Source organism: Thamnophis sirtalis, unplaced genomic scaffold, assembly GCF_051295495.1.
Source record: "Thamnophis sirtalis isolate CommonGarterSnake01/CBP01778 unplaced genomic scaffold, rThaSir2_p1.2 scaffold_1, whole genome shotgun sequence".
NCBI classification, from domain to species: domain Eukaryota; kingdom Metazoa; phylum Chordata; class Lepidosauria; order Squamata; family Natricidae; genus Thamnophis; species Thamnophis sirtalis.
The window spans coordinates 150,467,992-150,491,291 of record NW_028261381.1 but is presented as its reverse complement, the minus strand read 5'-3'; the positions used below and the strand labels follow the sequence as shown (position 1 = coordinate 150,491,291).

Sequence of the window (23,300 nt, the reverse complement as noted above, 5' to 3'; positions counted from 1 at the left end):
ACTTATGACCATTGCAGCATCCTCATGATCATGTGATCAAAATTTCGGCACTTGGTAACCGACATGTATTTGTGACAGTTGCATTGTCTCGGGTCAGAAGCCTTGAAACTTTCCCATCTGGCTTCTGACAAGCGAAGACAATGGGAGAAACCACATTTCACTTAATGACTGCATGATTCACTTACAACTGCAGTGCTTCATTTAACAACTGTGGTTAAAAGGTCACAAAAATGGGACAAACTCACTATACAACTGCCTTGCTTAGCAATGGAAATTTTGAGCTCAACTGTAGTCGTAAGTCAAGGACTACCTGTACTGTTTCTTGTTCTGATGCTGCTGTTAGAAATCAATAGAAATATGCTGCAAGTACTTTATCAATGCTTTTTTTGGCAAAAGGTTTTGTTTCCTTCTATAATTTTTTTTTCGTATTTGATACTATTTTAAGGTAGTTTCCCCAACTATACTTAGCACAATTATTTTCTATAAAACTCTGTTTGTAGACAGCTGAGTATGCATATACAGATTATGAATTGAAGAAGTATAGTTGATTATGAACATCAGCAGCATATTTCTTTTCATTCATCTCAAAATCTTAGAGCTAAATCTCTTAATATTTTGTTACCTGTGTCTGTGATCTGAGATAGTGGCTTCACAGTTGGCACACTTTGAACTAATTTCTGAAAAATGCTAGTTAGATTAAATGGTTTATACGTTTGTTCTTTCTTGTTCAATAAATGTTGACTCTCTTTGAACAAGCTGAAAGAAAAATTTAAATCAATGAAAGAAACATGGAATACCTGAGACACATATTTTATTTTACTTTACTTTGAAATAAATGCTAAGGACATACAAAAATGCTCAATCTTATCTAATCTCCTCACTGGATAATGTCTATTGAGCAACTTGCTTAATAAAAATATGAAAAGCATGGGAAAATACCAAATTGTTACAAAATTATTGACCTACCTTTGATTAAAACTGTTAACACAAACTTTTCTTTTTGAAAACAAGTACATTATTATAGAATATAATTGGTTTTAATTTAGTATTAATATCTCTGTGAGGCAGATGGGCAGTTTCTAAATTTGATTCATAAATAAATAAAAGATAAACAATGTACCACAACTTTTGTTCTGTCTTCACATTCTTTTCTTTTTCATTTGGTTTTAGTTTTGGCTTGTTGTTCTTTTTAGCTTTAGTTTGTTGAAGTTTTTCCTCTAGTTCTTTTTTTTTTGTTCAATGAAATGGCATAATTATACATAAATGTAATGTTTTATAGCTAAATAATATTAAGATGCTATTATTTGAAGGATTATTTGTTTACTTTTAACAGTCTTTCTTCAAGTATTATCTACTTTTTTCCAATGCTTTAAAGTGGGAACAGAAGAAGGAACATAAAATTAGAGATACTATATAAAATACTAGTGTGAAAATGTCCTTTGACTATTGGAGAAAACATATGGAAAACCACATTGCTTCTTTGAGGATTCATATGTTACTTACTTTTGGTTCCTAGAGTGAATTCATGTTATCTAAGAGCTGGATTTGCTTTTTAAATTGAGGTATTTTCTTGTCTAGAGAAATTCTATAGTTACTTAGACTATATAAGGAATCATTCTTCATTTCCCCCAAATTGATTTGATCTAGAAGCCAACACCAACTTCTTAGAAAAGTCACATGTTTTACCAGGATCAGACAATTGTCCTTTTATATTTTTAGGCAATGTAAGATGATTCCATTCCAATTCTAAAGTAATTACTACAAGGGAATCTTCAGATTAGGAAAGTATAGTATAAACCTTTCTGCACTAGCCAATTTATGTGTAAATATTATATTGAAAATCTGTATTTAAATCTGTTAGAACAGAAATCGCTCTGTAAAATAGTAAGTAAAGCAGATACAATTTGTAATACTCTATGAATTTGTAAGGGGGAAAACTTCTGGGGTCTGGATTCACATGCTTCAGGAAAGAGATGAACAGGTAAAATCATTTAAACACACAATAACTGCAAGGATGAAACTTTTCTTGTAAATGAACTTAAAACATTTCCTGGGTTGTTACTTTGAGGTACAGGGAACGAAGGAAGGAAGAATACTTCTCTTTACTCTGTTCTTGTTGGCCAAACAAACACAAAACAAAGACTCCCCTCCCCCTTCACTCAGTTTTCTGGGCCCGACAAACTGAGCAGAGGCAATTTCTGCCAGTTTACTCTTTTCTTTCTTTGAACACTTTAAAATTCTTGTCTTTTGGGATTGGAGACATTTTATAGTTACAATTACCTTGAGGGTGCACAAAGACTTAGACACACAATTACAGAAGGATAAGGAGAAAATAAGATGGGGGAGAGATCTCTCTGGTTTACACATCCTAGTCATTCCCAGCACAAATCTGTTAAATTTGGGAAGGCACAAATCTTAACAAACCACATGGTTGCATAGAAGACAGAGAAAGAGACAAATAGACAAGAGAAAAAAAGAAACCCCAATATTTCCCTTTTCTTTTAAGTACCTTTATGTAGCCAAATTAGTTTTCCTGTATCATCTTTCAGCAAAGCCAATTTCTCACACAATTTCCTTGCTCTCTTTTTACTCATGTCAGCCAAAATCTTGGCATCTAAGGAAATCTCCGAGGGCACTTCTGGCACCCGCAAGCTAATGCTTCCCATGATCTTTTACATGTAGGGCTCACTTTGACCTAGCTGGGTGACCACACACCATAAGTTTCAGGAAAAAAAAGATTCTGGGCACTTCGATTCCCCCACGAAGCATTCGGCCCCTCCTCTCAGGGAATCATCTGGGTTTTGAGGATCAAAAAAGTAATCCTTGAGGACCTCTGCTCCTCTGCAGTTAGTACCAGTACTGTTTTCCACTCTTTTCTACTCTTTTGGGCCTTTGCTTTTTTTCCCCACAGGTCAAAAGCAAAAACAATAAAAACAACAACAAATTCTCATTCACCTTTCCATCCATTTTCACACACACTCACACACTCTCCTTTCCCTAACAGAAGGTCCTGTGCTCTGGCCTGTCCCTAATACTTTCCAGGCTCTCTTGGTAAAACACACAGAGGAACCAAGATCCAGCTGTGATCAGGAGAAGGATCCCAACAGTCACACACATGCAGGCATACACACATTTCCCATGCTTTAAAATTAATTTTTAGAGAATTAAAATTTAGAGGTACTCACCTTCTTTCCAGGCAGCCTTTGAGCTCAAACTCAAAATCTCTTTAAAACCTAGATCCAATGGTTAAGGCCAAGATAAAGTCCATCCACAGACTCAATGGGGTCTGTGTCGGCATGGGAGGCTTACCTGGGCCATATCCATTGGTTAGGCTAGCTTGGATGTGGGTCGCCAATTGTTGACAAAAATGTCCTTCTGGGTTTGGCTCCAAATGGGGAAAAAGACACTGGAGACATGGAGGCTGCTTGGAAAGATGGTTTTAATGGTGGACAGGACCACATGGCTTGAGTCCTGAACAGAAAAGGTGATCACATGCTTCAATGTTGGTGGAGAAAAAGTGAAGGGCGGACTGAGATGCTGAGTCCCTGGTTTTATGCCCTCTCTGGCCTTTGATCTTGAGCTTGTATACGGATTGGTTGTCAGACTCCCATAGGCCATGCAGGCTGTGTTTTGAATCCAGGTTTGGTTGAGTTCTCAGATGCCATGTGGTGAGTTGGATAAAGGGCCAATATTATCATGCCTTAATCCCATCCCCCTGGAGCTGAAGGGGAGAACTCTTTATTATGTAAAGGGACTGGCTTAATAAAACAAGTTCTTCCTTTTCACATCCAGAGAAATGTTCTGCCTTTTCAATATTTCCTAGAATATTTCATTTTTCTGGGAGAGGGCTGGGTGATTTCAGGATTCAGTAACCTCTTTATAACTCATGTTTTAGTGTGATATATTTGATTTTAAAATGCCACCTTTCATCAAACCCCTTCTTTCTTTCTTGATTTTTTGCTTTTTCTTCTATCATATTAGAATCCTCTTCCATCTGTTCAGTATCCTCTTGATCTTCTGTAACATTGTCTAGATGCTAAAAGACAAAATTCATTTATTTTGTGCAAATTTTTAATGTGTGTATTTTTATCCCATCTTTATTATGTTTACAAATAACTTAAGAAAGCAAACATACCTAATCTTCCACCTCCTATTTTCCTCAAAAAACAACCTTCTGGGATGAGTTACCCAGCTAATCTAAAGTCATTTATTTCTGTCTAACTTTCCATGCATACATGCACAAGCCACATAGTCTTTGACTTTTCTGCTAACAGAATGTATTTCTTATAAATTTCTTTTCAGTTAGTTATAAATATAGTTATTCATTAATCACTGCTTAGATTAGATTCCCATTTCAGAAATACTTCATACACTCCAATCTCTAATAATACTTTCCCACTGTGATCTGATGTAGTGACATTTTCACATAGACTGCAACATAAATACTTACCTCTTTGAAGTAGTTGATTTTCTTTTCTAGCTCTTTTGCAGTTTTGACAAGTTCTGCTGATTGCTGTTTGAGAATTGCTGCATGAGTAAGAGTTTCCTTTGTGTTCTGCCGCAGAGAAGCACTTTCATATGTTAAGGAATCAATCGAACATACAATTTAAGATTCAAATAAAAAGCTAAAAGGGATCATAATTCTGCTCATAGTTATGAAGAGCTCATTTTCATTTAAATATCTGAAATCAATTAATTGATTCTCCATAATTTGAATAATTTTATTCTCCATCCAAATTTACCCAGTTTGTTATTAACATGTTGATGAATCATTTATTAGCCTCCGAAAAGTATACAATCTAAGATACATTAGAATCTATATTTTAAAATTGCTAACTTGTAACTAACATGAAACATATCATGTTAATTTCATATAGCATTTTAATTATGTGAAGTTGACTTTTAACAATTGGTCCTAGTATTTCAAATTAGATTGAGAATTAGGCTACAGTGCAGTCTAGTGGCCATGGCATAATTTGTATATTAAATGATCAAAAATTTAGAAAACATTGCATAAAACATTTGAGAAGATGAAGCTCTACTAGCTTCTATAAATCTGGGACCAAGGTAATGATGTTAATGTGAATGTTAGTTCCATTTCAGATAAAACATGAAAGAAGATTGCATTAATGTACTGAATGAATTTACACTGGTATTATACTGATAGAATGGTATCCAGGAATAAAGCAAATTTTTCTACTTTTGTGTAACCCCCCCTCAAATCTCCAAATTGGTTCACTAGACTAGGGGAGCTATTAAAACAAAACTAGACAAATATATAGGGAGGGAGATGAAGAAGAGTGAGGGCATATGTCCATTTTTAGAGATAGGCTCTATCTCTAAAGAGGTAGAGGGGTAGAGGCTCTATCTCTAAAGGGGTAGCCAAATTTCCATTACATTCTATCCCCAAAATTTAAGATGCACTATGATGTATGGAAGGATAACAATTTACATTTAGTAGTTCTAAAAATATTATATAACTAATTCATGTGATAGTCTTCTATTTAACTAAGAAGAGTCATTTTAAACCAAATTTAAACTAGCATTTCCTATTTCCATATACGGTATCTTGATTACAATTTACATATCCTGAATATATGAGCATTATCCATAATTCCTTCTTGTCATTCTAATTTAGTTAGCTTCTTAAATTGCAAAATATATTATTGCTACATGTCCTTTTCAATTGATGTAATAGCTACATTCTATCATGATAGAATCAATAGTGGGGCTGGGGTGGAAAGAGTTGAATGGATACATTTGTGTTGCCCATGAAGAAAGTGATTGGAAAGGACCAGGTCCTGGAAAAAATATGGTAATCAATTAATCTCTTAACTGTTCTGCATCTTATTAAACAGAAAAGAAGGAAAACAGTCCAAGTGGTTTGATTCTATTGTTGTAGTAGAAAGTTATTATTATTAATAGTAATGGTAGTAGTATTAGTTAATATACCTGTTTATGATTTTGCTCACATAGCAGTGAGTGGGTGTGGGTTTTTGCTATTGCTATTAGGAGCCACAATTCCTTCCTACTACAAATCATTCAGAATGTTACCACCACCAATCTACTTTCTATGAATTTGTGTCATAATAGTAACACAATATTCATGATATTCAGGTATACATCTTTTCAATCACTGTTGTCCCATCTTTTCTTATTAAGATAATCTTTTCTTTGAACACATTCAGTAAATGAATTTTGCTAATTCCTTCCAACAGACATTAAACCTAGATTTTATGGTCTCAGAACAATTCTACTTCATACCAATCTTGTCCAGTTTATGGATATCCTTTTTCCTTTTTCGGGCATATTAGTTTTGGGAGATGTGCATAAATACATTTATACATACTTACAAACCTCATGATAATTTTGGGAAAATGTTCAAAATCATTAGAAACCCAAATCAACAGTTCTAGAAAAAAATGTTTATCACTGAATATATAGAAATAAAGTATATGGGAAATTAATTGTTCCATGTATGAAATACAGTATTAATCCAAATAAGAAGTACTGCATTCTATTTTAAAAAAGCAAACAAATACATTAACCATAATATGACAGATTTCAGGATAATGCAATCTTTATCAATAGCTTTTAATTTCAGGGGGAAATGCCAATTTGAATACCCATAAAGGGAAAATATTCTGAAACAATAATTATACTTTTACATTTATTTTAACTCATAGTTTAAAGGCTCTGCATAAATGAAATTAAAATTATTAAAAGTATATTTTACTGTGAAGATCTATCAGTTCAGCTTCTTTCTGCTTAAATAATTTAGAATGTTGTTGAACTTGATCTTGAATTTCTTCATATTCTTTTTTTTCACGATAATATTCTTGGGCAATTGTAGTTTCTAAATATTTTGCTTGGTGCTGCCTGAAAACTTCTTGATATTGATTCATATAATCCTGGTACATTTTTCTTTTAAAACAAGAAAATAGTCATTTTTCATTGGTGAATAATTTTATTTCAAAAAGATTATCATATTTTACAATATACACTCTACTCAACTGATGTTTGCAACCATATTAACACCATATGCTATTATTTAATTAACTGTGAATATTTTTGACAATTTGTATTTATTACTAATATATATTATCATAATTAATCATATGTGACATCCTAATTGTAACTCCCCATGAAAATATACTTTATATTTTTCTCAACTGCAATTTCCACTTCTATTTAGTAATGAGTAGAATTAATAAAACTATCAATATTTCATCAAATTATTCATAATATAACCATCTCTAAGCATTTAACAAAATATGGCTGGCAAGCTGGATATAAAATAGATCAAGTTTAAATGCTTAAATATGTGGACATTGCTCTTCAGCACTCATATTCTGAAAAGGCAGATTATGTATCATGAATACAGTCTGCCAAAAGACTGTATTCCTATTGCCCAAAGATGTACGTCTATAATTTCAATGTTCTTTTTCCATAATGTGGGTTTGTAAATCCCTTTCCTTCTTAAAATAATATTTTAATTCTTTCATTCATTGATTCAGTCTTACATATTCAGTTTTTCAACACTGTAGCATTGTACATATATTTAATTAATTTTATTTGTCTTAATTTAATAAAAATATGTTTCCATCGGAGTTTTGTCAATTTGATTTCAAAACCCTATACTATTCTGGTTAATGAACATAATACAGATATTTAAGTCATAGTATGAAAAGTTCACATGTCTTTGCATACTTGTCTTTTTCTGTTGCTTCTTGGTGATTCTGAAGTTCTTTCTGTAAATATTCTTCATGTTTTTTCAAAATAACGTACGTTGGTTTCCAACTAGATCAGTAAGTTTAAAATAACAACAATTATCTATTTGTTGAGTCAGCATAATTTAAGAATTGTCCAAAGTAACAAAGCTATAATATAATTATGTCTGAACTCTTTCTAGTGTCTCAACATTTTTTTTATACTTGGTCACCGCAATATAAAAAAGATGTTGAGATTCTGGAACCACTGCAGCGAAGAGTAACAAGGGTGATTAGTGGCTGAAGGTTAAAACATATGAAGTATGGTTGCAGGAATTGGGTATGTCTAGTCCAGTGAAAAGAAAGAATAGGGGAGACTAGCAGTGTTCCAAATGTTTAAGGGGCTGCCACAAAGAAGAAGGGGGCAACCTATTTTCCAAAGCACCAGAAGGCAAGACAAGAAACAATGAATGGGAAACCGGTTCCACCACAAAATCTCGGAGGACAAAATCGCGCTCGACGAAAGCGCGCATTTGATGTCATCACAGCGCGACGAAAACATCGCGCTGTGATCGAAAAATGTAAAAATAAAGCAAAAACCTTACCCTAACCCCCCCAAACCTAACCCTAAACCTAACCCTTAACCTAACACTAAATCTAACCCTAAATGTAACCCTTAACCTAACGCTAAACCTAACGCTAACCCTTAACCTAATGCTAAACGTAACCCTAACGCTCTAAACCTAACCCTAACCCTTAACCTAACTCTAACCCTAACCCTAACCCTTACCTTTATGTGAATCGGCTTGCTTTAATTTTATTTTTATTTCAATTTTTAATTTTTTTCATCGCGCTGTGATGACGTCAAATGCGCGCTTTCGTCGAGCGCGATTTTGTCCTCCGCGGTTTTGATGAGTCACGGGGAAACCAATCAAACAAAGAAGCAAACTAGGACTAAGGAGAAATTTCTTAATGGTGAGAACAATTAACCAGTGGAATGTTTTGTCTTCAGAAGTTGTGGGTGCCTCATTGTGGAGGCTTTTAAGAAAAGACTGGGCAGACACTAGTCTGAAATAGTATAGGGTCTCCTGCTCAAGCAGGGAGTTGGACTAGATGACCTCCAAGGTCCCTTCCAATTCTTTTGTTCTATATTCTAGTGTGATGCATCTTTGAATGATGTTAAATCTGTTTAACTGTTGTTTAACTGTTTAATAAATTTATAGGCCGCCCAATCCCAAAGGACTCCAGGCGGCTTACAGAAATACATTTCCAAAGATAAAAATTTAAAATAGAGAGAATAAAGCAAATTAAAAGAGAGAGAATAAAACAGATTAAAAGATCACTTCATGCACTCAATCTAGGCGGGGCTGGACCTCATACATGAGGTCAACAGCCCCAGGCCTGCCAGAATAGCCAGGTTTTGGTAGCCTTTCGGAAAGCTGTGAGAGTGGTATCAGTTTACTATTTCCCCTTTTTAGTTTTAACTGCTGGTGTCCTAATTATGCCTCCAATATTGCAAACATTCTTCAAAGGAAAATTGTTCAAGCCCTTTGATGATTTGAGTTACATTACTCTGCATATTTTCAGCACCTGTGCAATCTGGAAGCAATTTTAGGAAGTGCAAAAAATACAACATCATTACATAAATGTCATGACTTACCTATTTGCAACATATGCTGTGACATAATAGCATAGTTGCATTATTTTGTAATGATGTCATTGATCACATGGTATCATTTTGACATCCTGTGTTATGATAGAATTATTATTATTATTTTTAGAAATTTTGAGAATTTTTCCAGTGAAAAGAAGAATAAAAAAGGGTAAAAAGGGTTTATATAAATAAATATAAGTATATACAATATACTTACATGTTACAGTTCTCTTTATTGGTTTTATTTTGTCTGCATAAGCTAAGAATTGCTTCCTCACTTTTATTTATTTCTTCATGTAGGTGGCAGATTTCACTTTTTTTCCCCAAAATGTTTGCAGTATATACTGAAAATAAATTTTTGTATGTCTCTATGTCAATTTAAGATTGAAAGAAATACTTCATGGATAGCATAGACATAACCATCTGTTCCTAACCACAGTGACACCAAAATGACAAAATTTAAAGATAAAATATATCTACCGTTTCATATTTGTATTATGATATCAAATGCAGATGTTTAAGGGAGAAAATTGTAAAGGAGAAGATAACTAAAATGATACTAGATCTAAGATATTAGGGGGCAGAAATAAAACTGCTATGGAAAAAGTAGTAAGAATATGAAATATTCTATAATATGAAATATGAACTACCGGTACTCATAAATATGAAATTATACTCAATCTGCAAAAGTAAAAGTAAAAATAAATCCTTGAATTGAACCATGTGCTTTTTTTTACTATAATATGACATCCTTTTTTATATATTCATGAAATATACTCACACTGTATCTGTTGTTTTTCATATTCTTTGGAGTAAGATGCTTGTTCAAGCTGAAAAACTGAACAAGATATATGCATGTTTTGTATTGATATAAATCAAATTTAAATGTAAAAAAAGAAATATGCATTTTCAATCATAGTTGGTAAATTTTATTGCTATTCTACATGAATTTAAGTAAGAACCATAGTATGCAATGTTCCCTATTTATTCCAGCTCTAATTCTGCATCTCCAAGTTACTTTTACTGTTACAGTTTAAAATTGTTTTTTCTTATTTTCAGTGCCTCCTTGTAAACTATTCATGTAAATAACCCAGAAGGTAAAATAAAAGAAATGGGAATAGGAAAGCAAAAAGAAAATGAGAAGTAATAGAAGAGTTCAGGTTGTCCCAAAGGTGCTTTTTTTCAAGAGGCAACTGGACTTTCTGGTTTTTCTTTGAAGCCATTTCGCTTCTCATCAAAGAAGCTGAAGTTACTGCAGATAAAGTGGATGCCCCAGCTAAAGAGTCTTAGAGAAGCAGAGAAATTAAATAAAATTACCGAATCTAAAGCTGAAGAAGCTTTTTGGATGAGAAGTGAAATGTGTTCAAAGAAAATCCAGAAAGTCCAGTTGCCACTTGAAAAAAGCACCCTTGGGACAACCATGACCTGGATGACTGAGAATTTCCATAGACAGAAGAGTTCAGGGCTAACAGATCTGACCTGCAAATCTTTAGTTGTAACTCTGTTCTACTCTAAACAACATCACTCCATATATAATTTCTTAAACCATTGACTGTACCAAGAAACACTTTAATGAGACTAACTAGTCTGTCTAGTTAGAACTATCTAACTAGAAATATCCTCTCATAAAGAGATTTATATAAGAGCCATCTGTGAAATTAATTCAGATAATCCAAAATTTTTGACTAACTGAAATAAAAAGTTGGGAATTTCTTTTAGTGACTATTTTTAGGATGAAACTTTCTAACATACCAAGTTGTAGCAGCAGTTTGTCCAGATTGCTTAAGAGACTATCAGCCATTTTGCAATCTAATTTTAAAAGCAGGAAAAGAAAATTATAAATTCACAATTGCAGAAAATCACTGAAATAATAATTTTTTCATTGTTCATTTATTCTGCTTCCTGTATTCAAACTTCATTATTAATTGTTACCATCCTTATTCCCAATGTAAACTTTTATGAGTATGAGATGAGGGGGTAATTGACAAAACACTGGCAAAGGTGCAAAAGAGAAATACAGATGCTGGAAAGCTGAAATTACTAACAAATTTTGGAGTACCTAGGATACCCCAACTTTTTGTCAATGTATTAAATCATTTTCTTAAGATAATAGAAGATTTATGATATAAGCAACATCTGGATGAACTCAGGGAAAAGTAAGCTGATATGTAGATGTGCAATGTTTTGACTTATGAAAATATTCATCATACTCTGAGTGAAGTCTTTGAAATGTAAGTATTGCTAATGTTACTAAAATTGTATAAATGAATAGACTATTAGTACTGTATTGGATTTAGTTGGCTTGTTGAACTTGGTAAGTACAATCTGCGTATGATTTTCTTCCCTGCTGTACAGATGTTTTCTGTAGTATTAAGAGACATCAATAATGACCTCATTTTTTGAAGGAAGTACTTATACTTTATGCAAGCAGACACATCAAAAAAGAATAATGCACTTAGTTTTATTTGGTTAAACCTGTCAAGGAGGCAAAAAACAAATAGGAAAAGCAAGCTAAACTTAACATCTTCTTAAAAAGTCATGATAGATAACTTGAACAAATATGGACATGTATCTTATTTTCAAATCATAACTTTACTAAATTTTCATAAAATTTTGGTAGTAGTTAGTATTCATTATGGATTATCTACAGTAAGAGATGTACTGAACACTCCTGTTCCTGCCTTCAGTGATAAATAAGGGAGAAGTTGGTCCTGAATATCTAGTGTTACCTGTATAAATAGAACACTTGAAATCTTACAAGTTTTGTCTGACAAAACTCAGAAGCCAAGGCAAACCATTTTGAGTTTTCTTTATGTACCACATTTTGAGAAAGGCAGTATCATTCCCAGTTGGAAATAACACTTTTTTCCTGTTCTGTCCACATTCCTAATCCGGATCTTCCTCTAACAATCCTACAAAACTGATCACTCTTAGCCTCCATGCAGGTGGGGCAGTAAGATCAGTACCTCAAGTTGTGGATGACAATTCTTTTCACATACAGGGTCACCTCTCCTCTGCTGTATCACTTCACATTTAGTCTATGAATGTCTGGCTAGTATGGGGTGCCTTTTGTGAGTGCCCTTCTGTCCCTTTGCTCTTCTAAGCATAGTGCTGAGCAAAAGGATGCCTCATCCTTTGCTGCTGCCTGGATGTGTTTAGTCCCCACTCATAGGTCTGTATGCCAAATATCCTCTGAAATGTTGCCCTCCTAGAATTGTTTTGTTTAAAGGTTCACAAACCAACTGGATTGTATCCTTTCTTTTATCATATCTCTTCATTACCCACTTAGTCATCTTTTTTTTTTACTCATCAGTCTTTCCTTTTGGGAAAAAGTTTCAACATCATTTAAGCTTATTTATTTTGAACCAGTTCTTTTGACAATAATATGATCTACAGTCTCAGCAACTAGATTTATCTGCACATCTTGAGAAAAACTAAAAGCTGTGCTTGTTGATTTCTGCATACTATGACACAGCAGTAAATTATAGTAATTATTTTTCTGACTAATAGTATTTTTTGTATAGACAAGACTGTGCTCCAAGGTCTGTATCTTCTTTACTGATAGATTGTTATTTGTCTGCATATCTTATTTTTTATACATGAGCTTAACATACTGATATTTTCCCCCTTAACAACATGACTCGAGATATGGTTAGTCTCATTTCTCCTCCAACTTTGTTTTCAATTATCCAAGTAAATTAATGGAGAATTGAAAAAGGGAAAACATTTGTACACATACTAATCTATTCAAACATTATTTGAGGGGGAGATGGTGCTGCAGTAGCTTTTTTTTTACTTCAGTTCTAATATCTTACAAACTTCCCTCCTCATAATAAATAATTTATAAGTAAATAATTTATTTTTAATTATAAATAAAAATAAATGTTCTGCCAGAATTTTAAAAAGCTGATGTGAGAAGCAATTTTGCAGCTTTAAAATAGCTTCAGCCATCGCACTTCCACAAATGCAAGCTTCTATTTGTCATTTTCCTCAACCAGACCCCTCAACTGCTTTTCTCCAGCCTCTTCCTCTCCCCCAAGGGTTTTGGGTGTAGTTGGGAAAGCAAGTATTTAAGGAAGGAGTATTGGAAATACTGAGGGCTGCAATCAGAAAGAAATCCATATATTTTGGGCAGCAGAAGTAATTTCCCCCTCACTTCAATCCCTGAAGACTTCTTAGCTTTTGAAGACAACAGTCAGGGGTCCTCAGGATCAGATGTAGCAACAGTTCTGTGATTGGCTGCTGGGCCTTTGACTTTGTCCAATAAGATTCAGTAACTGCTGTGACAGGAAGGGAAGAGGGAGGAGCCTTTTGAAAAAGCAATTGGGTTGAGGGCAAGAAAACCAGTTAGAGTATTCCTTATTATTCACATTTCCTAAAGTTTCCTAAACCAATGGATCTACTGTGGATTTCAGAATAGAAATAGAAATAGCATTTAGACTTATATATCGCTTACATTGTTGTTTCCCAATATCATCTACATTCCTATTAATTTGAGTTAGGTGGTCACACTCCAGTTCCTTCTCCTGCTTGTGCAGGGGGTTGGACTAGAAGACCTCCAAGGTCCCTTCCAACTCATTCTATTCTAATTCTAATTCCTTCTCTCAGGAGCTGCTTTTTTCTGTTATAGACCATTGCTCTGAACTAGCATCATACTGGCTCCTTTCCTCCTAGTTTTTAGAAAGTCTGTTGGTATGTGGCAGTTCCATTAGATCCCAGCAATTGGGATCTTAAAACTGCTCCCTCTGGTGAAGAATGTTTTTTTAATGATCCTTTGATTATGAAATGCCTAACTGTTTGCTTCTTTTGCTATGGATATGTTCTATTATTATTATTTATATCACTTTGTTTCATTGTTTGTTTTATATATGGATTTATGAAATTGGGCAATATCCTTCACTCAGAGTCAGCTTTAGTTGAAATGGCTTAAAAACCTTTTTTTAAAAGTACTGTACCTTAATAATTTTCTACAAAAGATAAAATATAAAAGATAAATAAGAATTTCTTAAAAAGGGAAAACATAGGTGAAGGGAAAGTGCAGAAGAATAAAGAAAAATGAACGGAATAAAGACAGAATAGCTTCCAACTTTCTTCCATAGTTACAAATATTTTTAAAAATTAATATTTTAATCTAAAATTTGGTAATACCCAAGATTCCTATAATCATAAACATGTCTAATTGTCAAATCCCAAAATTAATATAGCTTTTCTTTTGGTTACTAGCAAAATGTCCACAAGTGTTTTCCACTTAGGAACCTAGGTAGCAGCTTAGAAGCATTGTAAATAAATAAAATGGCACTTGAGACAATGAAAGCACACTGAATCGCCTTGCTTCCCCAACACATTTTCCCTAATGCAGAACTTTCAAAGAAAAGCAATCAAGATACTCCATCTGCTGGAGAATTTGTGCAGCATATCAGCAAGAAAATACATGGATAGCCAATACATAAGGAGCTTCCTTTATGTTCTATAAGTACTATAAACATTTTGTTTGTTTGTTTGTAAAATTTATCTTACCACAGGGTAACTCTGGATAACTTACAATAAAAAAGTTAAAAAATATGCAAGAGCTAAAGCATATTTATCAAATACTCTGAAGAGCCAAATACTTGCCTCAATTAAAATATGGGGAGGGCAAGAAAAGGATGGAGGGGAGGAGGATCTGTTTTTAATCTATCAATCACCTCCACCGCAATGCCTCCCTATTGGAGCCCATTCTATTTATATTAGTAAAATACAATTACTAAGAAGACCAAAACTAAAGATTGCAAACACTTTTCGATAATAACATGATTAGAAAATTATTTTATGCCAAACCATTGCATATGGGAAAGGCAATATAGATCCATTACCAAAATGGCCATTTCTGCAGGGTTTTTGGTTATATGTTATGTTATGTTATGTTATGTTATGTTATGTTATGTTATGTTATGTTATGTTATGTTATGTTATGTTATGTTATGTTATGTTTATTATATTATTATATATTTTATATTATTATATTAATTATATTATATTATATTATATTATATTATATTATATTATATTATATTATATTATATTATATTATATTATATTATATTATATTATATTATATTATATTATATTATATTATATTATATTATATTATATTATATTATATTATATTATATTATATTATATTATATTATATTATATTATATTAATTATATTATATTATATTATATTATATTATTATATTATATTATTATTGTTTACAGTTACTGTAAAGGAGTGAAAGCTGCTCAGAATTCTGTTGGATTGGAGCAGCATATAAATCTCAATAAATGAATATTTTTATAAAGAACCAAATGAAATGCAATATGGACTGTTTGATTGTTGGACTGGGAAAAATGAAACCAAATGAAAGATAAGATAGCTCAGGGTAACTTTGAAAAGGATTACAAGTGTATTTGGCTTGTACCACAGCGCCACATTCCATTAGCAGGGCCTATTTGTAAATTTATATAATTGGAATGTAAGCCTAACAAAGCCAGCTCAAACTGTTTCATTGTCTTAAGATAGCATATCACATAAACTAATAGAGCAAATCTGAAAAAGCATGCTGTTTATCATACAGGAACCCTTCATTGTTGTGCAGAATTGTTGTTATTGCATTTACACTTGATTAGTTTTTATAGTGAAAGTTGTACACAATTATAAGAGAACCCAAGTTGTTATATGCTCTTGTTCATAATTATTTTGTTATTTCAGGCCATCTCAGATTGCTTATGCAATTAAATTGGAGCAAACACAGACATTTCAGAAACTATAATCCATATTTACTTAGACATTGTATATAGAATTAGATTGCTAATTAATATTATTTCAGTGCATATCCAAGTGATAAACCATTATTTTCTGAAACTAAAATAGCATGTACTCCTTTAATTGATATTTGATTTATTGGTCTCTTTCTACTATAATATTTTGCTTTTTTAATGGTTATTATTTGGTTTATTTTATATTATTGGATGATTCTTTTTATTTGATTTTTTATTGTTATAGTGCCCAGAGCCCTTGTAAATAAGCAGCATAAAAATAAAGAGTGTGTTTGTGTGTGTGTTTGTGTGTGTTGCTGTTACCCTGACAATATCACAGAGTCAAGCAGAATCAGTCAAGCAGAAAGACAGATAATTACCTTCCAAGGTCACATATGAATTACAAATAATATACAGGAAATTAATTGTGGAACTGCTTATGACAATAGCAATGTTGTAAGTGTTATTAACAAAGAACATCAACTAATTGGTCAATCATAAATTGCTTTGAATTGATAAATATTGATTGCACTGATTAAATAATGATTATCAAAATTATCAATTGGTCTGTCCATAGATAGTCCATGGATCATCCATGTTTCATGTTATTTTGATTAAAAGTTTGAGGGTCAGTTTATCTATGAATGGGCTTATCTGTTGAGTATAAATGGGATACATATATTGGATACATATATTTTTAAAATATGTGCTATAATAGTGCATATATTCAAGGATAAGCCAAACTCAATCTCAAACAGACCTAGAAAATCCATTCTGGTTATTGGGAGACTCTGTTAAAAATTGTATCTGTATATTGATAGAGTTCCACATCTCAAAGAAAGGACAAGGAAAATTAAATTAATCAAGAATATTTCATAAAATACAAGAAAAAAAACAAGTCTTGTTTTGTTGAAGAAAAGGAAATGCCAAGAATATGCTTATTATTAAACCATTACTTTAATACCATTCTTAAAATCTGAAGAGTAACTTTCCAGTTACATAAAACTATCATCTTTGCAGTACTCTAAGCTCAATACAGCAAACCTAAAGCTCTTCACAATATGAAAAATTACACATTTAAAAAATAAAATTCAACATGACATTGAGATGTTTAATGTCTTTTCAAAATCATATTAACACACAGTATATATTGAGACCAAAGCCACAGAATAACAGAACAAAACCAAATGATGTCAGTTAAATAATGCTTATATTGCTAATACAAAAAGTTTAAACATTCTTTGGATCCAAATAATATTGTTTGATGAATTAGTTTTATTTTTAAAACATCTTTCATATTTTTAGTTATAATATTGTATATATTGCTAAGCATAAGTATATATTACTAAGGCAATTTAAGAAATACATCTTTATTTAGCCCAGGCCTTCCTACAGAACATCTTTTCTATTTCAGATTTGAGTTATATCACAATAGCAGCCTCACATGTGATTCAAGATCATATACATTTATCTATTAATACCAAATTTACTTGAAGTCTTTCAACATTTCTTCTAGGATGCAACACAGTTGATCCATTACCATTGCTTTGACAACCTTTCAGAAAAGGATTGAAGAGCAGCCATGAGTTACCTAGGACTTCAAGATCCAAAATTGGTCTCCTAAAAAGGGGCACACCACCATCCTTTCCAGTTTGCTGGCAGTTGCCTCTCACACAGGGAGATGTTAACAAACTCATATTCATGCAATGCAGTCTCTTTAACCCCTCCATTTCTCTGAAATACAATGTCACCTCATTTTTTTAGTTCTTCCCACCATGACCTATTCTATACTGATGGCAAATACAACTAGATAGGGCCAGTCTTGTTTTTTGTTCTATCAATGCCTACTTGTTTGTTATTACTTCTTCATTCATGGAAAATGAGGATAATCATGAATTGCTGACTGAAACATATTTGCAAGGCATTGTGTAGAAGGGTAATACAACAGCTTGCATTCACCAAACATCCCAATAAATGTCCGCTGAAGATCCTATGGATCATTTATCTGCTTCGTTTAACAAATGTATAAGAAAAAGATCTTCCAATACCAGAAAGAGTTAAAGAAAAAAATAGCTACCAATCCAGAAACTGATTTAAAGATGATATATGTATATGTATGCACACGTATGCTTGAGGGAGGTATGTCCATACAGTCACCAGATAGGGCGGGTGCCGTCACACCATAGTTTTAGTCAAATTTGGTATGTTATATTGAAATAGGCAAATTTAGTACACTGTATTAACCAAATACTTAATGCAGCCACCAGGATCTATTTAGGTAAGGGTGAGGTCCTTGGTGCTCTTTGAGCTTGGTTGATTTCTTGCAGATATTTCATTACCAAATTAGGTAACATCATCAGTGCTAGTAGAGAATGAGATCTTTCCTGGAAAGGCGCTAAAATATAATATGAGGGAAAATGTGAATAAATTTGCTTTGAAAAGAAATACTAGGTAGTTAAATTGGAACATTTTGAGCAGGAATTGAAAGTCTTTCTGTCAATTCGCTGCCTCTTTGGTTGCTTTTATAATGATTGTAAAAAAATGGGCACTAAACAGCTAGTTCCCAAAAATTAATCAGTCATTTCCCCCACATCATAGATTAGGATTCAAGATTCCTGGCTCAAGGTAAGATCCATTCATTTTAACAGGAGACATTTAGAATAGAATAGAATAGAATAGAATAGAGCTGCACTGGCTGCCTATTGGTCTCCGGATACGCTTCAAGGTGCTAGTCGTCACTTATAAAGCCCTTCATGGTATTGGACCTGGGTACTTGAGAGACCGCCTGCTGCCAATTACCTCCCAAAGACCCATCAGATCCCATAGACTAGGCCTCCTCCAAATTCCATCTACCGGCCAATGCCGATTGGCGACCACCCGGAGGAGGGCCTTCTCTGTGGCTGCTCCAGCCCTTTGGAACGAGCTCCCCGCGAAGATCTGGACCCTCACCTCCCTTCAGGCTTTCCATAAAGCCGTTAAAACCTGGTTGTTCCAACAGGCCTGGGGTTGACGAGTTCCCTTCCCCGCTCGAATTGTGTGACTGTTGATTGTTTTTAAATTTTCTCTGTATCCTGTTTGTTGTTTTTGCCTTGTCTGTATTACTCCCCCCCCCCCCGGGTTTGTTAGCCACCCTGAGTCCCTCCGGGAATAGGGCGGCATATAAATGAAATAAACCTATAAACCTATAAACCTATAAACCTATAAACCTAGAATAAAATAACAGAGTTATTCCTGCCTAAGAATGAGTTTATTATTTCATATAAATTAATGTACTGAAATCCTTATATGGTAGTTGTGCACATGCTTACTTATGTGCATTATATTAGAAAGAATTTATTCCTAGATAAGTATGTACACAGCTGCATCCTTAGGCTGACATACAGTAAATATGATCAAGGTTTTATATCATCACTTGTCTTAATCTATGCAATGATAACTTTGCCACTGTTTTCTGAATGACCAATGTTTATCGATAATTATCTATACTTCCAATTGTTTTGTTTCTTTTAAATCTGTTTCTTGGTATTCAGAGATAGATTACATCTTTTAATAGTGAACATTCAGTACATTTGATGATGTCCACCAAAACTTATGCCAAAACTTTATGAATAAGATATACCAAGGTTTTGTTTCTGCTACAACAGACTAACACGATTGAAGTGATATAGTGTAAAGTTACACACAAACTGCCCACAGGGGGCTTTATTCCTAGTCTGAAACTCATATACTTCAAAGTCCAGTTTATTGTGTGTGTGTGTTTTCTATGTGCAGTTGCTCCCTGGATAAATATATAGTAAGTAAGGTTTATCTAGTTCAATGGATCCAGCCTCAAAAGTGAGAGTAAATAAATAAATAAATTGTACTGGTATCACTTCTGCTGAGGTATCTCTCAGTGCATTTCAGATTGAAATTAATTAAAATCTCCAGAGTAATATACTTTTTCAAAGTAAGGATTCTAATGGAAGAACTTACAATAGGCATCATATTTTTCAGGTCTCCCGTTTTTTATTCTTCCTAAAAATCACCAATATCTAATCCATTCAAAATAAAAGACATGAATTAGTTATCTGCATCTCTTAATTAAATTAACCCCCAAGAATTGCAATCCTATGAACATTTGTGGGAGTGGCAAAAGGCCATTAAAATGTTTCGTTTCCTCCTATTTCTTGTCCATCCAGTTTTGAATATTCCATGGATGCCATGAGTTTACTATTTTTTTTTTAAAAAAAACGTTTTATAAAAAAATTTAAGGCTGCAGCCCAATGGAATCAGAACCTGGGAATAAGCCTTCTTGCTGTGAGTTTGAGGTTTACCACAGAATCAATAAACATGCCCAGGACTGATGTCTCTGTTTGTTTTAAATCCAAATACATCTGTTTAAAACGAATCGGATCAGTGGGTCTGGCGCTTCTGCCTCCAAGAAGACTTTTCCAAAGTATGGGTTAATTCCCCAATATGCACCCTTTCGTTCTTGACTTTTGCTCTAGCTCTCTTGACGGTGTTTATGAAAATGAGCGATACTGAAAGGCTTGCCATCCCGCTAGTTGCAAGCCTCGCATAAACGATGACAATGGCTCAGAGGGCTTTTTCCCTCCCGCAAGTGAACGGGGTAGATCTGTGAAAATAATATCAGGCTTATCCGTCAGAATGAACGTCGGCGCATAGCCAGGCGTGCAGTAATCTGACCCGACACCTCCAAACTATCTGCGCTATGTATCCGCCGCCTGATTTGCCAGATCTTCCCGAGAAAAAGTCGCCGTGTGCTTGATACTGAAGAAAAAGCGGCGGAAGAACCTCCCTCCAGCCTCAAATTTCTTTCTCTCTGGATAGAGATCGCTGCTCGCATCTCAAGCTGGAGGTTTTTTTTCCCTTCACTGCAAAAGGAACGCGCCAAATGATCTGCACAAGGATTGTTTATAATTCGCGTTTTAAGGCCCCCCAACTCTTCCACGATGCGGAAAGAAATCTCCCCAAGTCTCCCGTTAAGAGAACATCCCTTTTGAGAATCCCCCCCCCCAACCGCTAAGGATTAATAATAACCAAGGCAACGTTGGAAAAGTGTTGCTTAAAGGTTCTGCCTTGAGTTGCTTATTATTCAATTCATTTCCAAATATTAAGAGGTGGGTGTTATAGTTTTTGACCGCCGTTCTTTAATATTCTGGGCAGGGAAAAGAGGTGTCTTGGATTTGCCTTTTAGAAGAGTCTCCCTACAACCTAAAGACGCTCGGATGTGCTGAAATACAAATCCCACGGTCCCCGCCAACTTGTCCGTTAATCAGAGGATGCAACCATTACCAATCTAGAGAGTACCAGCTTGGGGGAGGGTGTTTTAGAATAAATCATTGGACAGTTTTCCTGCACCGTCTTCCTTCTCCTAAAGTTGCGCCTCACATCCCTCTAGAGAATGAAAACACCGAATGCGAAATGATAATTATTTTTCTTTCTAAACTCACCTTCCCTAAGCATTATAGGAAATGTGGTTTTTGTTGCTGTTGTTCATTTCTGTCTGTACCTCATACTAAATTGTAGAGGAAGGAATTAACTTTTATCACTAAAAACTGCTCAATGCCGTAAAAGGCTCTTTGGAAGTTGCTTGTCCTGACCTACAGATGACTTCTCACGTCTTTCCCGGATTTTTTTCTGAGTGTTTATTCGAGGCTGCTGGAGCGCAAAGATGAGGTCTGAAATGGTGGGGTTGGCGGTTGGGTGCAAATTAAGGAAGCAAATGAATGGGCAGGGAAGGAAGATCTGCTAGCGGGATCCTGGATGCCCGATGAAGAGAAAGAGCCGGTGGCTTCCAAATATTCTTTCGCAGTTTTAAAAATAGATTTTAATGATTGAATCCAGTCAGAAACCCTCAACTGTGTGTGTGTGTGTGGGGGGGGGCAAATTTCAATCTCCCGGACGGCTTCTATCTTCTTCACCCTTGGAAGTAAATCTCAGTGTCGATGAGAACTCTCAGTCATCGAGGCAAAGGTGTCTGAAGGCTGAAACTTCGTAACTGGATAAATTTTTGTTAGCTTCATCGATCAGAAATTTACACAACGCACATTTACACAATGCAGTAAACCCGGATACCGAATTATTAACCGTTTTCTGTGTTTCCATTGCAAATCGAAGTATAAGTTAACCATATGACTGGATTTACACACTATGCTTTCACCACAAAAACCTAAATAACCCAAATAAACCAAGTTTAATATATTCACATATAGCTAGTAGACTTTTACTTAACTTGTAACTCATGTTCTATGATATGAAGACAGTACATTCATTGAATCTTAGGACTAACTTTGGTTCAGCAAGAATTAGATTTGCTTACATTGATTCCTTCCATAACTCTGATTTTTTTTAAAAAAAACACTCTTGACTGAGGACCCTGCTGTAGGCTAAACGCAGGTGTGTGTGTGTTCATTAATTACCTCCCCAATATCAGGAGGCAAAACGATTCTCTAATATTCCAGCGATCTGCCAGAGGTTTCCCCGTCCATTCCACGCTTGTTCATTCAGAACCAGGGGTTAGAATCAATGCCATATACTCCCCAGTTCAGTATGAATGGGATTCCACAGCGGAAGGAAAGCTGAAAATGAAGAGAAATAGTTTCATTGGCAGAACTTTCAGGGTGTGTGTTTGTGTGCCCACTATGTTTGGAAACGGACCTGGGCACCGTTACACAGCCCTCGCTTTGGCATGCAGGAGTTTCAAATTCAGGTCCTGCCAATTGTCAGGTGCTAGTATAAAGTGGTAGATTATGAAAAAGTACTTCTCCCCCACCCCCAGGATAGGTACCCTGGAGAATGCTACTGAGCTAGAGGTTTCCTATACTGTTACATCCTTGTAGCGGGCAAGTTAACTGGCTGGGGTGCCTGGTCCTCTCTTGTTCTCACCTCTTCTCCTACGGGATCTGTAGTAGAAATCGCGGCTAACCCTGTTCTGGTCCGCACCTCCTCTTTCCGGACTATTTCTTCCTGTCCGCATGCCAACGCCCCGCTCGTTTTGCTCAGCCCGCAGACCCTTCTCCTCGCCCTTCGGTTCGACCTCGCACCCCGCGATCTTTTCTTCCCCAAATCCCCCCCCCTCCCCAGCTGAGCGTTCTCGACTGCTGGGAGAAAGAAGGAACGAACGAGCGCAAGACCATCCTTTTCTCTCCCAGCTCG

The 23,300-nt window shown here is 34.6% G+C and overlaps 1 protein-coding gene across 1 annotated transcript in view; it reads right to left on the bottom strand.

Moving 5' to 3' along the window:
* Positions 1-23,244, bottom strand: part of CUNH14orf39 (chromosome unknown C14orf39 homolog) — a 30,649-nt gene extending 7,405 nt beyond the window's left edge. The window contains exons 1-11 of the mRNA XM_087704777.1: positions 23,031-23,244; positions 22,565-22,723; positions 11,116-11,172; positions 10,145-10,201; positions 9,581-9,707; positions 7,711-7,800; positions 6,737-6,924; positions 5,759-5,801; positions 4,451-4,571; positions 3,924-4,036; positions 623-756 (exon numbers count right to left, since the gene is read on the bottom strand). Of these exons, the coding sequence (XP_087560903.1) occupies positions 623-756; positions 3,924-4,036; positions 4,451-4,571; positions 5,759-5,801; positions 6,737-6,924; positions 7,711-7,800; positions 9,581-9,707; positions 10,145-10,201; positions 11,116-11,164 (922 nt within the window). The 5' untranslated portion in view covers positions 11,165-11,172; positions 22,565-22,723; positions 23,031-23,244. The remainder of the gene's footprint in view (positions 1-622; positions 757-3,923; positions 4,037-4,450; positions 4,572-5,758; positions 5,802-6,736; positions 6,925-7,710; positions 7,801-9,580; positions 9,708-10,144; positions 10,202-11,115; positions 11,173-22,564; positions 22,724-23,030) is intronic.
* Positions 23,245-23,300: the final 56 nt, after the last annotated feature.